Below are 18,440 nucleotides of genomic sequence, written 5' to 3' on the forward strand. Positions count from 1 at the left end.
ATTGTGTTGTAGGTAGCGTGGGGGATGCCATCTCAGTGATGATCCCAGATGTGTACATCTCAGATGATGGGGGTTACTCCTGGCTGAAGATGCTGGAAGGACCTCACTATTACACCATCCTGGATTCCGGAGGCATCATTGTAGCCATCGAGCACAGCAGCCGTCCTATCAATGTGATTAAGTATGCATGAGCTCAGCTCCACCCACACTATCTGCATAGAGAGCAACTGTGGGATGTTTGTCAGTTTGTTGGGGGGAAGTTACAGTCCCTGATTCAGATTTGTGCATTCTACAGAGCTGTAGGGAAGGTGCTTGAAAGGATTGCATTTAGAGCAACTCAAATTAAATGGCTTTGTTTTTTCCTCTGACTCTCTAGCTAACACTTTTCGTCACTTTTAAAAAATACTCTTCTCCCTCCCAACAAGAATATTATGGGAGCATTTAAGCACTCTGGGGGGGAAATGACTCCTTAAGTACAAGTTCTTATTATATAATTTCTGTTTGTTGATTTGGAAGCCCATTCTTACATGGGTCACTATCCTTTCTTTCCTTTGGAAGAATTTTTTTTTTTTTGTGGTACACGGGCCTCTCACTGTTGTGGCCTCTCCCGCTGCGGAGCACAGGCGCTGGATGCGCAAGCTCAGCGGCCATGGCTCACGGTCCCAGCCGCTCTGCGGCATATGGGATCTTCCCGGACCGGGGCACGAACCCATGTCCCCCGCATCAGCCGGCGGACTCTCAACCACTGTGCCACCAGGGAAGCCCTGGAAGAATTTTTATAAAGGCATTTTCTTCCATAATATTTGAGTGAATCCCTTTTCCCCGTTAACTATAGGCATTAAAAATTAATATAATAGTCAGTAAGCCATCACCTAAATATGAGTTTTTCTCTGATTTGTTATCAAACAGCCGGTGGTTTCCTGATATTCCCATAAATGTTGATCCTCTCTCATGATCTTTCTCTAATTGTGGTTTCAGGTTCTCCACAGACGAGGGTCAGTGCTGGCAAACCTACATATTTACCAGGGAGCCTATCTACTTTACTGGCCTGGCTTCAGAACCCGGAGCTAGGTCCATGAACATAAGCATCTGGGGTTTCACAGAATCTTTCCTGACTCGCCAGTGGGTCTCCTACACCATCGATTTTAAAGATATCCTTGAAAGGAACTGTGAGTGTCTCCTTTGAACTTTTCTACCAGAAACTTGTAAGCCCATTTTCCTAAATAACCGATTCAGTTTAATTTCTTCTAGCTGGAATAAGAAAATCATGTGTGTGAAAGAGGACTGAAGGATGTTCCATGTGGGTTAGCAGGCAAAGGGATGGTACCAGAAAAGCACTTCCCTCTTTGGATTAGCACTGTCCAAGAGAAATAAAATGAGAGCCACATACATAATTTAAATTATTCTGTCAGCTAGCTACATTATAAAAGTAAAAGAGGCAAAATTTATTTTAATAATATAGTTATTTCAGTATGTCCAAAATGTTATCATTTTAACATGTAAGCAATGTTTTTAAATTATTAATGAAATACTTTACATTCTTTTTTTAAGATATTTTAAATTTTTTATTGGAGTATAGTTGATTTACAATGTTGTGTTAGTTTCTGCTGTACAGCAAAGTGAATCAGTTATACATATACATATGTCCACTCTTTTTTAGATTCTTTTCCCATATAGGTCAATACAGAGTATTGAGTAGAGTTCCCTGTGCTATACCGTAGGTCCTTATTAGTTATCTATTGTATATATAGTAGTGTGTATATGTCATTCCCAATCTCCCAGTTTATCCCTCTCCCCCCTTTCTGCCCTTGTAACCATAAGCTTGTTTTCTACATCTGTGACTCTATTTCTGTTTTGTAAATAAGTTCATTTGTACCTTTTTTTTAGATTCCACATAAAAGCAATATCATACGATATTTGTTTTTCTCTGTCTGACTTCACTTAGTACGATAATCTCTAGGTCCATCCATGTTGCTTCAAATGGCATTATTTCATTCTTTTTATGGCTGAATAATACTCCATTGTATATATGTACCACATCTTCTTTACCCATTCCTCTGTCGATGGACATTTAGGTTGCTTCCATGTCTTGGCTATTGTAAACAGTGCTGCAGTGAACATTGGGGTGCATGTATCCTTTTGGATTATGGTTTTCTCTGGATATATGCCCAGGAGTGGGATTGCTGGGTCATATGGTAGTTCTATTTTTAGTTTTTTAAGGAACCTCCATACTGTTCTCCATAGTGGCTATACCAATTTACATTCCCACCAACAGTGTAGGAGGGTTCCCTTTTCTCCACACCCTCTCCAGCATTTATTATTTGTAGACTTTTTGGCGATGGCCAGTCTGACTGGTGTGAGGCGATACCTCATTGTAGTTTTGATTTGCATTTCTCTGATAATTTGTGATGTTGAGCATCTTTTCATGTGCTTTTTGGCCATCTGTTACATTCTTTTTCTTCTAACTAGGGCCTCAAAATCCAGTGCATATTCTACACTCACCCTTATTTTACGGTAAATCTCAATTCAGACTAGTCACATGTGGACATCTAGGAGAGTATAGTTTTGTACTTTAGATCTCCGTAGCATTTTCTGAGTTTTTTCTGCTTGTAAGGATAATGCATGTTTATGTTTGTCTAAAGTTATTTCATAACACTTCAGGATTTTTCACACTTGATTACAGCAGAACTGTAGAGGAAACTCTAGAGGAAAGTGTGTTACAAAGAGCATCTAACTGACTGTGTCACTTATCAAAATGTTGAAGTGAGGAAGTTTTCATGCAAAGAGTTTGGCTTGACCATTTCAGAATGCTGTGACTTCAAACTGGAAGGCATATTAAAGGCCCAGAAAATGGCTTCGGAGAAGTTAAAATATTCATTGCAAGGTGTTCCTAAAGAATCACAAGCAAACCCATGCCCCCAGTACCAAAGATGCTGACATTGTACTGAAAACATGGAGGATAAAAAAAAAAACTGGAGAAAAAGTGACTCCCTGTGACCCGTAGTTGCTTTCTGGCATAATATGATAGAAGACTTAAGTTTCGAGAAGCTCTGGTTAAATTTGGTCCTGACTGTTATTAGGCTGTGTTGGGGGCCCGTTTCCTCAGCATGTTAATTTAGTGAGTCCTGCAGGAAGCAGAATCACTCAGTTTGGACCTTACTTTTCTACAAGATGTTTCAGTGATTTAAAATCGGAGAGTCATTATAATCTAAATTCACTAAATAGGCTGTAAAGGAGCTGGCTTATGAGTTTTCCCCTCAGCAGGCAGCTCTACAGTTATCCCTGAAGTTTAACATCATTAAAAGATTTGTTAAGCCCCTGCTCTTTTTTTAAATTTATTTATTTATTTATTTTATATTCATTTTTGGCTGTGTTGGGTCTTCGTTTCTGTGCAAGGGCTTTCTCCAGTTGCAGCGAGCGGGGGCCACCCTTCATCGCGGTGCGTGGGCCTCTCACTGTCACGGCTTCTCCCGTTGTGGAGCACAGGCTCCAGACGCGCAGGCTCAGTAGTTGTGGCTCACGGGCCTAGCCGCTCCGCAGCATGTGGGATCTTCCCGGACCGGGGCACGAACCCGTGTCCCCTGCATTGGCAGGCTGATTCTTAACCACTGCGCCACCAGGGAAGCCGCAGCCCCTGCTCTTTAACAGGCCCTGTTCTGGTCTTCACATCCCAAAAGATAAAAACCTAATCCACAGTCTTTAGGCCACAGCCTTTGAGTCATTTTTCCAGGAGTGGATGGTATGACACACTAAGCCAGGTTGACTGTCATCAGTCTTCATTTGAAAGCCAGTCAACAAGAGTTAAAAGTCTAGAAAGTATGTTTCCCCTTCTGTTTGACGCAGACTAACCCATAGTGAAATTAAACCCATGCTTTTGGCTAATTGGTATCTTGTCCTAAAGGCAAGCATCTGGTTGCTTACCTGACAGCTCCTGCTGACCAAGGGCTCAGGTGTACAAGACTTAAAGACAGAAGCTTCTCAGTCTGGAAGGAATCTTAGAGGTTCTCCATCCAGCTCCCCACTTCAAAAATAAGGTTCTTCCTAGAACTCAAATGGGTCATGAGATGCAAAGACTCCTCCCTTGGCATGAAGAAAAGCCAGTTGCTGATAGGCTCCCACTAATGTTAGCTTTCATTTGCAACTCCAAAGTGAAGCAATAGGTTGAGTCAGACATCCCTACTTTTCCTCTCCTCGTTCTTCCTGTTGCCTGGCAGCTGCCTCACATGGGTGGGTTCTGTCCCATGCAGTTTCCTGAACAGCCTGTCTTTCTTTTAGGTGAAGAGAAGGACTATACCGTATGGCTGGCTCACTCCACAGACCCTGGAGATTATGGAGATGGCTGCATTTTAGGCTATAAAGAACAGTACCTACGACTACGCAAGTCATCCGTCTGTCAGAATGGTCGGGACTATGTTGTGACCAAGCAGCCGTCCATCTGTCCCTGCTCCCTGGAGGACTTCCTCTGGTATCAGCATCCCTCAGATCCCTATCAGCCATTTCCCATGCTGGAGGAGGCAAAAGACAGTTCAAAAATATTTAAATCCTTTTCTTTCCCTTCTTCCTCAAGAGTGGAGAACTGTTGCTTCTTATTAAGGAAATTGAGGCACAGAGAAAGGGAACCAGAGTTGTTAATAATTGGACAGATAACATCGTATCAGTTACTTATTGGCCGGAACCAGCAACAACCCCTGGACATCCTGACTTGGCAGTGGTGGGAAGGAGAGAGATACATAAGGAGGATGAGAATTAAAAAGGAGAGAGAGAGATGATAGGACAGAAACACCAAGAAAAGTGGTACAGGAGCTAAGAGGAAACCGGACTGACAGCCTGGGTGTAGCAGGTAGGGTAGTAGGTTTGGGGTGGTCTGCAGGACTGAAGGCGGAAAGAGTGTGGATCTGTCCTGAGAGAGGAGGTGACATCAGTATGTATGGTCTGTATGTCCCATCAAGGCTTAGAAGCCATCAAGGTGGACTCCCTAGAGTTCAGGACCATCCAGGCTTAAGGATTAGTTACTTGGCTGGCACAGGGTTAGTTGATTATACAAGGGCGAGGGAGTCCCTGGGTAGCCTAAGCAAGGTAACTTAGGGCAAATAAGAGGAACTGCTTCACATCACAGGTACTAATCTTATGGAACTTGTTACCTGCAAAAGATACTGACAGGAGGTAGAAGTGGATTTGGAAAAGAAGGCAGGCAGATAGCAGTCCTGTCCTCCCACAGTGTATTCTCCTCAGGTGACAGAGAATGCAGGACTGAGCAAACTGCAGTCTGACCCAGTGTGTTTCCTCCTGCGTGGCTCATATCTGTGGAATGGCCAGGGGTCCTCCCTTCTCTATTTCCGCAGGGGAAAATATCACTCAGATCACTTTGATGTTGTAATAGGGCTAGAGCTTATTCATACTGTCAAACTATGAAGGGCTGTCTCCCATCCTTAAGTGCACACAGGGTGGCTCTCGGTCACCTGAGCTTCTGCTGTTTTCCAAACATGTGCTTCTTTAGAGCTTCATGCCACTGTGCATGCTGCTGCTTCTTCCTGGAAGTCTTTCCCTGCTTGTCCCCCAAGCCTGGTGAATTCCTACTTGGCCTTTAATACTTAGCTCAGATACCGCCTTCTTAAAGGCTTCCCCACATTTTCCTCATCTAGGCTCCTAATACAGCACTTACCGTATTTTAATTATTGTGTATAGATTTGCTTCCACCATTAAACTCCAGACTCTTTGAGCGCATATTGTATTTGATAGTCACATAGTCATAATGATAGCAGCTGACATTTTTTAGCAGTACGTCTGTTTACACTTCCCCTCAGCAGCCCTGTGAGAGAGGTACTCTGGTTATTTCCATTTCACAGAGGGAGAAATGAAGGTACAGAGAGGTTATAACTAATTTGCCATCATGAGACAGAGCTGCGATGTGAACCTGGCTGTTCAGCTCCAGAGCCTGCACACTGTACCCCACATGCTTGAGAAATGTGTACTTTGTGAGTGGGAAGGGTATGGTCCCTGAAATTTTCGATTGAACACATAAAATTTTTGCCAGAAATTTCTCCTTGCTATTGGAGGTGTGGTGTCTCTGTATCTTTTGTTTTCTCTATCCTCTCCCTTAAATATTTGTCAGAAAGCCTTGAAGTACAAGCAACATCTATATATTCACCAAATATTCATTGAATGTTTTCTATGCACAGGGCAGTGCAAAGTGATAACAGGAAGTTTATTATAGACCCTCCTGGTAAGATGCACATAATTATGTTTGAAACAGAAGGTGGGATCCTTGAGGATTTAGAAAAGGGAGAGACTATTCCATCCAGAGCTGAAAGGAGGTAGGTGGGTCTAAGAAGGCTTTGTAGGGCTTCCCTGGTGGCGCAGTGGTTGAGAGTCCGCCTGCCGATGCAGGGGACACGGGTTCGTGCCCCGGTCTGGGAAGATCCCACATGCCGCAGAGCGGCTAGGCCCGTGAGCCATGGCTGCTGAGCCTGCGCATCCGGAGCCTGTGCTCTGCAAGGGGAGAGGCCACAACAGTGAGAGGCCCGCCTACCGCAAAAAAAAAAAAAAAAAAAAAAAAGAAGGCTTTGTAGAGGAGGTGGCATTTGGGCTGAGCCCTGACGAGCCGTAGGATTTGACCATGCACGTCTGGGAAGAAGCAGGTCATTAAAGCCCGTGGACTGATGTGGGCTTAGACCACCCCAACAGCGTGATCAGGAAGGGTGTGCTGGAAGATAGGCCATGAGGGGAAGTTACAGTAGTCACGATAAAGTAGTGAGTGGGTCCAGATGGGGGTGCTCAGGCTGTTTCCAACTTAGATGGTGGGAAGGAAGGTAGTGTCCTGGACAAACGGAGGAAAGGACCAGAGGGACTGGCACGAAGGAGGAAACGTGATGTATTTTGAATGTTTTGTTTATTTGAGGTTCTGTCAGCAGATTTAGGTGGCAGTGTCCAGCAGGTATTTGGAAATGTAGGATTAGAGCTCAAGAGAGGTAAAACCTAGAAGTTTTAGTTGCAACACATAGTTAAGCTCATGAAGGGGGAGTAAGAGAATGAATTATAGCATCTTGGGAAACATCCACACTTATGGGTTAGGAAGAGAGCAGAGCAAGCAGTGACCAAAGAAACAGACGAGTGCAGCTCTCGGGGCCTCGGCGGGTGGGGCCCAGCAGTGTGGCAGCTGCCCCAGAATAGGTGGTCAGAGTGAGCGAGACAGAGCCCCCTAGGTTGGATGACTGGTGAGCCCTGGGGGGCCACAGACACTCATTTTCAAGGTTGCAGAGGGGGCTCGAAGCCCAAATGCATAGAATAAAAAGTAAATGAGTAAAACAGAACAAGGAAAAAATATTTTTTAAGAAATCTGGCCAGTAAAGGAGAGGATGGTGAAGGAAGAGGACAGGTTCAGGCTAAGGAGAAGCCTGCAGGTAAGTGGGACTAGTGGTCACTGCTACACTGTCCATGAAGCGAGCCCCCGCCCAGGGGCAGTAGGAAGGATGGGGCCAAGGCCGCTCATGTCATTTCTTTGGGGAGAGCAGAGAAAGAGCAGATGGGTGGCGCTATGGAGAGATGGGATGGAATGGAGGGCAGGAACAGGCATTCACATTGGCGGCAGGGACCATCTAAGAAACTAAGAGGGACATGGAAGTGGGGAAGGCAGGAAAGGTTTAACATACCCGCCATGGGTAGAACATGGGTAAATGAGTAATTTGGAGAGAAAAAAAAGAGTTGCCAAGTGTCCCAGAGTTTAGATCTGTTGCTGATGTACTATTTCCCTGTGTCTTAGTCACGTGAGTCCCCACCCCCTGCAGGCTGCCCTCCTTCCCTTCCCGGAGCCTGAGCTGTCTGTGTGGGACTCCTAGCTACTGAGTTTGAAGTCCACCAGGCCCAATCCATAAGCTGTTTTCCCTCAGTTCAGCCCTCCACATGTGCTTTTTTTCCCTAAACAGACCTCTTTATATGTCACAGGCTTCCTTAGCTTCTTTCTGGCAACCCAAGACAGGAATATTGACCATCCACTGCCCCATATAAAGCCTTCATTGCTAGTCGCTTCCTGTCTTTCAGCAACTTTGAAAGATACCTTATTTGCTGATTCTTACAGTGATTTTGGCTACTTCCGTCCAGAAAATGACTCCAAGTGTGTGGAACAGCCAGAACTGAAGGGCCACGACCTAGAGTTTTGTTTGTACGGGAGAGAAGAGCACCTGACGACCAATGGGTGAGATGGCTGCTTCTCCCGTATCGGGACTGAGCCTCCACTGTGCAGAGTGAAAGCTGCGTCCCTCCGCACAGTTCTGAGCAGTATTTGAGAGCACTCTAGAAAAATACTGTCTACTAAAACTGTCTGTGATGGGGGAAATGTTCTATAATCTGCTATGTCTGATGCGGTCGCCACTAGCCCTGTGTGGCTGTTGACACTAGTGTGAGTGAGGAACTGAAGTAATTTTAATTAATTTAAGTGTAAATAGCCACCACAGTAGAGAGTGCTGCTCTAGAGGAGGCTCACTGCCTCGTTCCCTGATAAACACTCCCCTCCCCTGTGGTTTATGACGTGCTTTCCCTGGTCACAGTTCTTTGACACAGTCTCTTAAGGCAGAAAGGTGGCATGTCCCTGCAGCAAGGCAAGGGATGTGTGGTCTGTCCAAGGACTGAAACTATACAGAATATCCCCAAAACATCCCTGCAGATCTCCCCCAAGGCCTGAAAGATGGTGTAATGACCAGAAGTTTTTCTGCAACTTTTAAAATCTTGTTTTCAGGAAGTAAGCAAGAATCCAGAAGTACATCCTTGTATTCTGTTAACAAATTTTCTCTGCCTCTCAGGTACCGGAAAATTCCAGGAGACAGATGCCAGGGCGGAGTGAATCCTGTTCGAGAAGTGAAAGACTTGAAAAAGAAGTGCACAAGCAACTTTCTGAGTCCAGAAAAGCAGGTATGTTAAAGTAGATCTGGTTTAGATACAAGTGGGGTTTCAAGTTCTGCCAGGAATAGTCAAAGTTACAGCGTCAAGAACTCTATTACTGAGTACAAGTGGCCAGACTACTTCTGTCAGGCTTCCCTTCGTACAGGAAACTGTCAGGATGAGGGGTGGTCACATAACCCAATGCTAAGCTCATCTACTGAAAACATTTTTGTTGGGGAAAAAAATACGGTATTCAGTAAAGTTTTTCCAAGTCTTAGATGCATACGGTTGAGGAAATTTCTGAGGCTCAGAGTCATTTAGGAAAACGACTCAAGAAGTTTGGCTGTAAAGGGCTGGAGTTTTACGCATGTGGAAGGGAAGGGTACTGGACCATAGGTAGGGTGGACCTCTGTGCCGAGTCATGTCAAGTGTGTTCAGAATGAAAAACTGAACTATGGTAATAAGGGGCTGGTTTTGATTTAGAAGCAAGTTTTAGGGCTGATTACAATTCTGTAGCAGTGAACTATCTGGCTGTAATATGGGGATATGGTAAAGAGGAAACCTCTTGATAAAGAAGCACTGGCCCAGCAGTGAGACTTGGGGCAGTAAACTGTGGGCCCCAGGTTCCTAATCTGGAAATTGAGAGGTGGACAATCTGCAGTTCCCTCCTATCTAACCTTCTAAGGGATGAGGGCCTGACAAGGGGTGGGATTAAGAAGGCAGTGGGAGAAAAATGTGTGGGTGTGTGTACTTGTCGGGGGCAAGTTCCTCCTTCTCTGCATCCCCGCCCTGCACTCCTGGTGGCTGTCCTCAGAGTGTTTGTGTGTGTGATTGCACAGGACTCCCGCCCACAGGGACACAACTTGTCCCAGAATCCAGCTCCGCCTCCTCTTGGATACATTGAAAACACACACTCCCTATCTCCCACCCAAAAGCAGGTAGGTCACACTCAAACAATGATACGGAAAGCTTATTTGTAAAAACATACCACAACTTAAGTAAAAAGTAAATCTTGGTGTCATAGGATGGCTTGCCTAACGTAACATTGGCACAGCTCCTTCCCAGGTAATGGCCCTGTTTTAGATTCATTCAGCCCACTTATTATCATAGTCTCCCTTTCCTGCTTCACCCTTAAAAGCTCCAAGACTTATAAACAGTGGTAGTGGGGAACAGTCACAATTACCATTTGATCTAGGTAGTTGCTACGACTTCCAGTGTAACTTTGACATGGAAGCCACTGAGTTTGCACCATTCTGACAGCTTTAAGGCAGTTGAAGTTCTGGTTACCCTCTGCCAGCTGTGATATTCTCCTGGGAGCACTGAGATGGTTCTTCTTGGGGGCGGGGGTTGGGAAAGTATCATCATTAGGTGCCTAGAGACTGCAGATCATTCAACAGAGAAATAGGGGAATGAGCAGCCTCTTTGAATTCAGTCCTAGAATATGCACACCCAAAATTGTTTGTTTGTGTTTTAATTTACCAAGAATTCCAAGTCAAATTCCGTTCCGATTATCCTGGCTACTGTGGGATTGATGCTGGTCACAGTCGTAGCAGGAGTGCTCATCGTGAAGAAATACGTCTGTGGGGGAAGGTAAGGAACGGAAATCAATCAAACCAGAAAGTCCACCGAGGGCAGACGGTTGAGTGTGCCCCTGGCAAAAACTAACTAGTTGAAGTGATGTTCCTGAAACATCAGGCCCAAATCTTTCCTTACATTTTCCATATGCCAGCTATGGGCTGTGCTTCCTATATGTGTGACTCATTCTGCAAGTGTGTAAAACTTGGAAAATCCACCGTCCTATAAGAAATGCACCCCTCCTCACCAAGTGAGAGTTGACGGTGGTTTCCACCCACAGGTTCCTGGTGCATCGATACTCTGTGCTCCAGCAACATGCGGAGGCCAATGGTGTGGATGGTGTGGATGCTTTGGACACAACCTCCCACGCTCATAAAAGTGGTTATCATGATGACTCAGATGAGGTGAGACTATTTCTTCTTGAGGGGTGGTCCAGAAATTTTTAAAAAGGGTGATCTTTGGGCTTCCCTGGTGGCGCAGTGGTTGGGAGTCCGCCTGCCGATGCAGGGGACACGAGTTTGTGCCCCGGTCCGGGAAGATCCCACATGCCGCGGAGCGGCTGAGCCCGTGAGCCGTGGCCGCTGAGCCTGCGCGTCCGGAGCCTGTGCTCCACAACGGGAGAGGCCACAACAGTGAGAGGCCCGCGTACCGCAAAAAAAAAAAAAAAGAGAAACAAAAAGAAAAAGGGTGATCTTTTCTTACTCATGATCAAGATAATGATTGAAGCAAAGGAGGGTATAAGCTAGAAGCAGCAATTTAATGACTAAGACTTGGCCAGCCCAGAAACTAGGTAATGGCTTTCAAAATAGGGATTTTTTTGGTCTGTAAATAATATGACCTATGTCTTTCTTTTCAGGACCTCCTGGAATAGCTCCTCAAAGGAGCTGGGACTGAGCACAGATGATGGAACCGCAGTACCTCTTACACTCCCTGTGGCTCCGACTTGGGGAAATAAATTTCCCGTTGCGAGGGACCCTATTTCTGCTGCTTCCATCAAAGCCAAAAGGACCTACACTAAAGAAATGGGGGGTGGGGACCCTAAACACTCTCACAATTGGCCCTGAAAAGAGAGGGAAATTTTTTAATTCTTTAACTTTTCATTTCAAGTTCTGTCTTTTTGCAAGGTACGGGCCCTTTTCGGTTTTGTTTTGGTTTTTTTAAGGGAAATGAAATGGAATTGAAGGGAACTTTTCACTAACCCCACTGTTGCATGTTTTGCATGGCGCCTGCCCCAGGGCACCTGCTAGCTTCAGCATCAACTCTCACAAAGCACTTGGTGCCGTCCCTGGGCTGTGCTGGCAACACGAAGCAGCCGCAGAGATGAGCACAGAGGCTGCGATGACTGGCACAGCCTGGGCAGCCTTTCTCCATCTGGGGACGGCCCCGCTCCAAGAACATTGCACACCGGCTCCTCACACAGATCCCTGCTTTTTGTTGTTGTTGTTGTTGTTTCAGGGACCATAGGCCACAGTGATTTTTCTTTTCCCCTGTTTAATTAGGCAATACCCTCATTAATTGCCCTTTGGCAACTAACTTACATGTGCTTCCAAGACACTAAATCAGGAAAACTTAAAGGGCAATATTTTTAACTTGGGGCAGGAAAAAGGGAGCAGCAGAGAATTGACTAGATTTAGCACCTATTAAAGGAGAAACTCTTGCTTCTTCCGAGATCTTTCAAGCCATGCTTTGTGTGTGTGCCAGTGGACTTGCTCAAGGTCTGGGTTCAGGCTTGCCTGAGCTGTGTGCCCAGGCTGAGCGAGCTCTTCGCTGGAGTGGCTGGTGGCATGGGCCGTGCAGCCCCTGAGGATGGCACGTCACAGTCTTCTGTGTCCCCTCTTGCCTGCTGTGCTGGCTCCTTGGTGAATCATTAGAATGGCTGCTTATTTGCTTCCTCTTAGGTTGCTGCTCTGCATGGAGCCATGACTAGACATGTTTTCAGACTTAGGCTTTTTTAAAACAGAATTTTATTACCAGACTCTCCTCCTCTGCCCTTTTCCCCAGCTCTGCCAAGTAATTTGTTAGCATGAAACTTTTGGCTGAACCAACTGAAAAACACACTTCTAGTGTAGATGATGTTTCGTGTGATACATTAAGTTCGTATTTTAAATTTTTAAAAATTTTCCTTTTGGCATTTTAAAAAATGAAATAAATTAGAAAATGTAGCAAGATGGATTTTGGGGTGGCCATATAGTGACGGAAAGCTGCAATTGTTAGTTTTAGTACAGCTTGACTATTTGCAATACAGGAATATAGTAGTATGTTTTCAGTCTTAGCATACCTACTGTGCCGGTCACAGTTTCTCCCAATAATTATGATTGGGACATTCTTTGGTAAACTGCCGTTTTGCTGCTAGTTCACTTTATGGCTAGAAAGTCAGGAAGAAGTAAATGTGCCAAATTAACTGTTGTCAGAATGCGTGAGCAGATGGCTGAGTTCTCTCCTCACCAGAATGGATTCACAGCCGCAGGGAAAGTGGGGGAGGGACTGGATGGAGAATTCTAGAGACTTTGAAACTGCAGTAAACTTAAATGAGTCAGGGAGCTATAAAGTTAGGGCAGTTTTTGTAAAGAGAGTTAATACTTGTTAGAGCCAGAGAACACTAGTCTTTTAGGAAAAGCTCATTCCTTTTACAAGGTTTTTAAATTAAAAGTAATTCCAAAGATATACCAGCTCACAAATGATTAAGTATCGGCTTTTGTCCCGGTCGCCCTCACCTCCTGCCCAAAATGAATTTGATGTCCAGAAAAGACCTACTTACATCATACACCTCTTCTCCCCACATATACCCGCTGGGGTAGGTGTGCCGATATATGGTAATTCTCTGATTAGTTTTAAGATGTAGGAAAGTTAATATTCTTCTCTAACCGTATAAGATTAGGGCTCTTTGCCTATAATGATATTTCTGTAGGACTTGGCAGTTTTCACAGCACTTTTTCTCTTGCATTATGTAATTTGAACCTTACAACATTCTCGTGAGATTAAAAAAAAAAAAAAAAGGCAGGGGTTGTAATCCCCATTAGAGATGGAGCTGAGGTACAAAAATGGAGCAAGTCGCCAGGGTCCCTGTGTGTTACGAGCACCGCCAGTGGTTGTCTTCAGATCTTGTGTACATTTTGATGCGCGCCAGTGCTGAGCACCTGGAGCAGGGCTGCTTTCTTATAGATGACTTGCTATTCTTTAGGACGCGGATCAGTGACATTTCTTTCAAAGCAATATTTAGCTCTTTTTTGCCACCTTCGTAAACAGAAGAGTTTATTCTCCTGTTTTTCATGGCTGAAAACAAAAGTAATGGTAATTTTGAATATGTGTTTAGAAACCGCCCCTCACCTTGTTGAGGGTCACTGTTCAAGAGTGCAGGAATGGAATCTCCATTGACAAGTCACCCTCTTCATTCTTCTTGTCCTCCCACCCCTGGCTGGCTAGCGAGCTCAGTTGGTTTGAGGACTGCTAACAAGCCTGGCTAGTTAGCCTTCTGTGTCAGCCTGCTCTCACACAAGTGTACGCCCTCAGCCAGAGAGGAAACCGGCCTAAATCCGTGACAGCTTCTAAGAAAGATTTCCAATTTGTCCTATCGATGTTAGGTTAGGAAAATTATCTTTGAAAGTAAAGTTGTGTAAAGTCTCAGGCTTGATAGCAAAAGATTATTTCAGCAATAGAAGTTAGCACTGTAAGGTAGGTTAGACATATTAGACCATCCAAAGTGATCTGAGCTCTAAAATCCAGGCGGAGAACTCATCATCCTTTGTGCTCTGTGGACAGATGTCTTGGACGTAAGGGGGCTCTTGGGTTTTAGTGAGACCAGAGACAGGGATGCATACACCTAGGCTGTTCATCGAATGGGAATGCCCCTTAGAAGAATGAAAGTGTTTTTGGAGGATTGTGGCAGTTCTAGGCTGGGCTTAAGAGATTCGACAGATTAGCTGTAACTAAAACTTAGAATTTGCCGTCTGCCTCTGAATAGGCCTTCCAGTGTGTCTCTCTCTAATTCTTAGGTTTGCCTCTGGGCCTCTACATGCCCAAGCTGGCCTTTCAACCCTGACAAGATAAGTAATGAGCTGGCCACCGCTGGCTCTGTAAACCATTGCTGGTTCTCCCATGGCCTGCATCACGGTACAAGGATAGAGGAGTGCAGGGCAGTTCACATCCACCCCAGGTGGCAGGACTGGCTTGACTTGAGCCATTTCTTTATTTTCTACGCAAATGATTCAGGTAGAGAGATTCTCTCTTTCCTTCTCGGAGAGCTTTAAAGAGCCCCGCTCCTGTATACAATGGCTTAAAGCTTGCCCTGCTCATTTTTGGTACCGCCCCCTTGCCTCACATGAAGCCCAGATACTTGGAACTGCTAAAATAGGAAGAGATTCAGCTTTTCAACTTTGCTACTACCTTCCCTCAAGCAGGAAGATTAACATGGACTTACATGTCCTTTGAACAAAAACCAAAGTTTAAGATTTGCCACATGATGGAGTGATAGGGAGGGCCAGACTTTCAACACTGGCACTCAGCAGGTGCCAGACTGTTCCATCTGCCACTGATTCGCCCAGCTCAGGCAGCTCTGGGAGTGCTGTCCTGCCCTAGCAGAGCCCAGGCCTCACCCTCATGGAGGATGATTAAAATAGGAACATGTTGATTTCTTGGCTACTTTGCATTATAACAATAAGAATCAGAACATTAATTAGAAATTGTCTTCAACAACTTAACTGTATGCATTTTTTCACACTGGTACATTTTTAAGCGTCCTTGTTTATATAGGATAAACTAATCTGTACCTTTCTATATATATGTGTGTGTGTGTACATATATACATGTATAAACTGTATAGTGTACATGTTAATGATTTATTGATATGTCCCAAGTCTTTAATGCAGTTCTCATCCTCCGCGTGCCCTCAGGTTGTGGTCAGGTGACTTAAATGTTCCTGATGATTCTGCCCACCTCCTGTGTTTGGACGTCTAGGGAGGAGGGGTTTGATGGCACCCTCCTTATCCTCGTGCACAGAAATGCTCAGGGTCCCCGTGTGCCTGTTGTCCAACCCTCTCTTGTCTCTGTTCCCTATCAGCATGTGGTCCCTCCTTGCTCTGTAACTTCTCTGCCTACACCCCAAGCTGTCGGTACAAAAGTGTAAAGCAGTATTAAGATCATTACTGCATGTATGCTAAAAACCCAAGTTTTCTGTTCCCTTGGGACAGAAAATTGCATGTGAGGTGGGATAATCAAGTTTCAATGACCAATGTCGGTTACACAAGCCAGACCCTAGAATAAAATTCCACAAAATGGAAATAAAACTCAAATTTCTTTAGCATTGTGTAAATAAATCTGGGTGTGTTTAACTTTGTACTGGTAATTTTCTGTATATTTGCAATATTTGGGTTAGAAATAAAACAGACTGGACTTTGTTACCTGACCTACTAAAATGACTAAGCTACAGTTTGTTAATATGAAAGCTTTTCCAGTTTTCTAGCTTCAAAAATCAAACTCCAGCAACCAGAGAATAGGTCAGTTAAAGAGCCAGAACTATTCATTTATAGCATGTAAGGTATTAGATAATTTATGGGAAAAGCTACTCACCTTTTTCTGCTTTATGCTCACAAAGATCTACCTCCCATGGGTATTTGTAAAAGCAGCTTTCTTGTTCTTACTCCGCGAAAGTAGCTGAGCCACCCCGTACAGCTTCTCAGTTTCAACCGCTACACTCTTCCTTCTGCGCACAGCAGCATGTCATTACTCTCTTGAATTCCATGTTCTTCTAGCAGGTTGATAAGTAACACCAAGGAGTTTACCTTCCGCACCTTTCCATCTGCCCCTCTTAACGTTTCTCCTGCTGCTCTTACTCGTAGTCCTTCCTGACCCATTTCATTTAAGGACCTTCAAAGAATTGCAACTTTCCTCTCCTCCAAAATATTTCTTTTAGGGGAGGCTCCTGCCCACCCCCACTGAGCCTTTAGCCAAGCCTGACGACTGCTCAGCCTTCCGTCCTGGTGGGTATTTCCATTTAGTGCTTACTCTGGCGTCATGGTCTAAAGATGACCAGGCAGAGACCTTGCTCTTGAGGAGCCCATGTCTGCTGGAAGAGTCCTCCCCCAGGAGGTTATCCAAGGTGGTTTATTTTGGGGAATTCTATCTAACATAATGTTCTAAGACTTCCTGCAACAGAATCAGTAGGTTTTTTTTAAATGCATATCCCACCTAGACCTATTAAATTAGCCTTTCCAATGGATAAGACCCTAGGAGTCTGCCTTTTTTATTTGATTCTTCAGTTGCAACAAGGAGCTAAGACCAAAAGCCTGGGCCAGTCTCATCAAAGCATGGATTAAGTGGGGTATAAGGGAGGGGGGTGTTTGGAGTCCCCTGGTGTACTGTCTGGACTTGTAAGGGCTTTGGCTGGGTCAGACAAGAGAAATAGGTCAAAGAGGCCTTTATACAAATCCTGACATGACACGGCGCAGCCTCTCACCACCAGCCCGAGGTCAAGCTACACAGTCACCCTCTTCAGTCATCCTAGCTCCTGATAAACAGCTTCCTGGGCACCAGCTGTGTCTACAGGTTGTCCTCGCCCTCAGTCCCTATACAGGTTGCAAAGATGAGTTCTGGGGTTCTGTCCCACACCCCAAAATAGTAACAGGCTCCCAGGATCCTAATGACTGCCCCCAATTTGAGGGCTAAAGGGGAAAAATGAGTAAGGAGCTCATTCATTCAACCATACTCATTTGTTTCCATATAAAATAAAGGAGAGGAGGGGAAGGGGGGAATGTGGGAACTCTACTTTCCACTCAACTTTGCTGTGAACCTAAAACTGCTCTTTAAGTCTACTTAAAGAAAAAAATATATATATATATATATATATTCACAGAGGGGATGCCAGCTTCTGGAGATGAGAAAGTAGAGTATGATAGGAAACCAGATTGATTGGATGGAGTGCATGGAACATATAAATGATGGTCTGGTGAGCCTAGAAATCACATAGGACCTTTGGTATGTAACACCTACTGTGCTCTGGCCACTTTTATATACTTTTACCATTTTATCTTCAACACAATTGTGGCATCATCATCCCTTTTTTCATGGACCAGGGACCTGAGGTTCAGAGTACGTGATTTTCCAGGGTCACCTAGCAAATGAGTGAGTAGTAGAGCCCAGAGCCACACTCAAGTCCTCTAACCTTATGCTCCTGGCTCTCCCCTCCATCCCTGCTGCCTCTCACTGAATTTGTACTTTATCTCATAGGCAAGGGAGCTTTGAAAGGGCCAAGTGCTGGCCCAACCTAAAAATAGCTTACATTTATCGAGCACTTAGTCGGCTACACTCTGCTAAGCACTTTACCCAGATTACCCCTTTGAATCCTCACAGCAACCCTATGGCTGTTATCTCCACTTCACAGGTGAGGAAACAGACCTGAGAGAGACTGTGATGTGTGGTTACAAGTCACACGGCCAATTGGTGATGAAGCCAAAGTGAGCCGGGGGGTCTGGCTCCAGGGTGCAGACTCTGCCCTGCACTGCCACGGGCGGAGTGCAGAGGATGGGGCCGCCCCCATAAAGGCCGAGCTGGCGAGACTTTACAACTCAGCGAATTTGGGAGCAGAGAGGGAGAGACCACCTAAAGGTGTGCCTGTGAATCAGCTAAGCCTGGGGCCCCTTCCTTGGACCTGGACACCCTCGGATGAGCTGGAGGTCAGGAGCCGAGATGTCACCCCATCCTCCTGCCAGAAGCCAGAGGCCCCATTTGGATGGTCTGGGTGGGGAGGGGCTGTTTGAAGCTCAGGCGCTCCCCTTCCTCTCTGGTGCTCTCCCAAGATAACAGGACTACCGGGTCCTCCTCCTGCAGCTATTCTGGGCTGCGGTCTGCTCCCCGCTCTTCCCCTAGCCCCTGCTTCAGCCCTCTGGGAGTAGCTGGGTGGGAACAGGCCAGCCCTGTTACATAACCGTGCGGCTGGGACCCTGGGGAGGCCAGGCTGGAGAGCAGGTGCTCAGGCCCTCCCTCACCACCAACAGTGA

At 45.4% G+C, this 18,440-nt stretch overlaps 1 protein-coding gene across 5 annotated transcripts in view; it reads left to right on the top strand.

The window, feature by feature from the left end:
- SORT1 (sortilin 1) overlaps positions 1-15,860 on the top strand; it is a gene marked incomplete at its 3' end in the record, with an annotated part of 71,423 nt that extends 55,563 nt beyond the window's left edge. For 2 of the 5 annotated variants that reach the window (XM_081226305.1, XM_081226306.1), the window contains exons 13-21: positions 13-181; positions 979-1,169; positions 4,276-4,465; positions 8,075-8,191; positions 8,796-8,904; positions 9,714-9,812; positions 10,358-10,464; positions 10,730-10,853; positions 11,306-15,860. In XM_081226305.1, the coding sequence (XP_081082431.1) occupies positions 13-181; positions 979-1,169; positions 4,276-4,465; positions 8,075-8,191; positions 8,796-8,904; positions 9,714-9,812; positions 10,358-10,464; positions 10,730-10,853; positions 11,306-11,320 (1,121 nt within the window). Of the gene's footprint in view, positions 1-12; positions 182-978; positions 1,170-4,275; positions 4,466-8,074; positions 8,192-8,795; positions 8,905-9,713; positions 9,813-10,357; positions 10,465-10,729; positions 10,896-11,305 lie in introns of those variants that run through there. The other 3 variants (XM_081226307.1, XM_081226308.1, XM_081226304.1) reach the window with 2 other exon arrangements.
- Between the last annotated feature and the right edge of the window lie 2,580 nt (positions 15,861-18,440).

This window comes from Mesoplodon bidens (assembly GCF_964165515.1).
Source record: "Mesoplodon bidens genome assembly, chromosome: 2".
NCBI classification, from domain to species: domain Eukaryota; kingdom Metazoa; phylum Chordata; class Mammalia; order Artiodactyla; family Ziphiidae; genus Mesoplodon; species Mesoplodon bidens.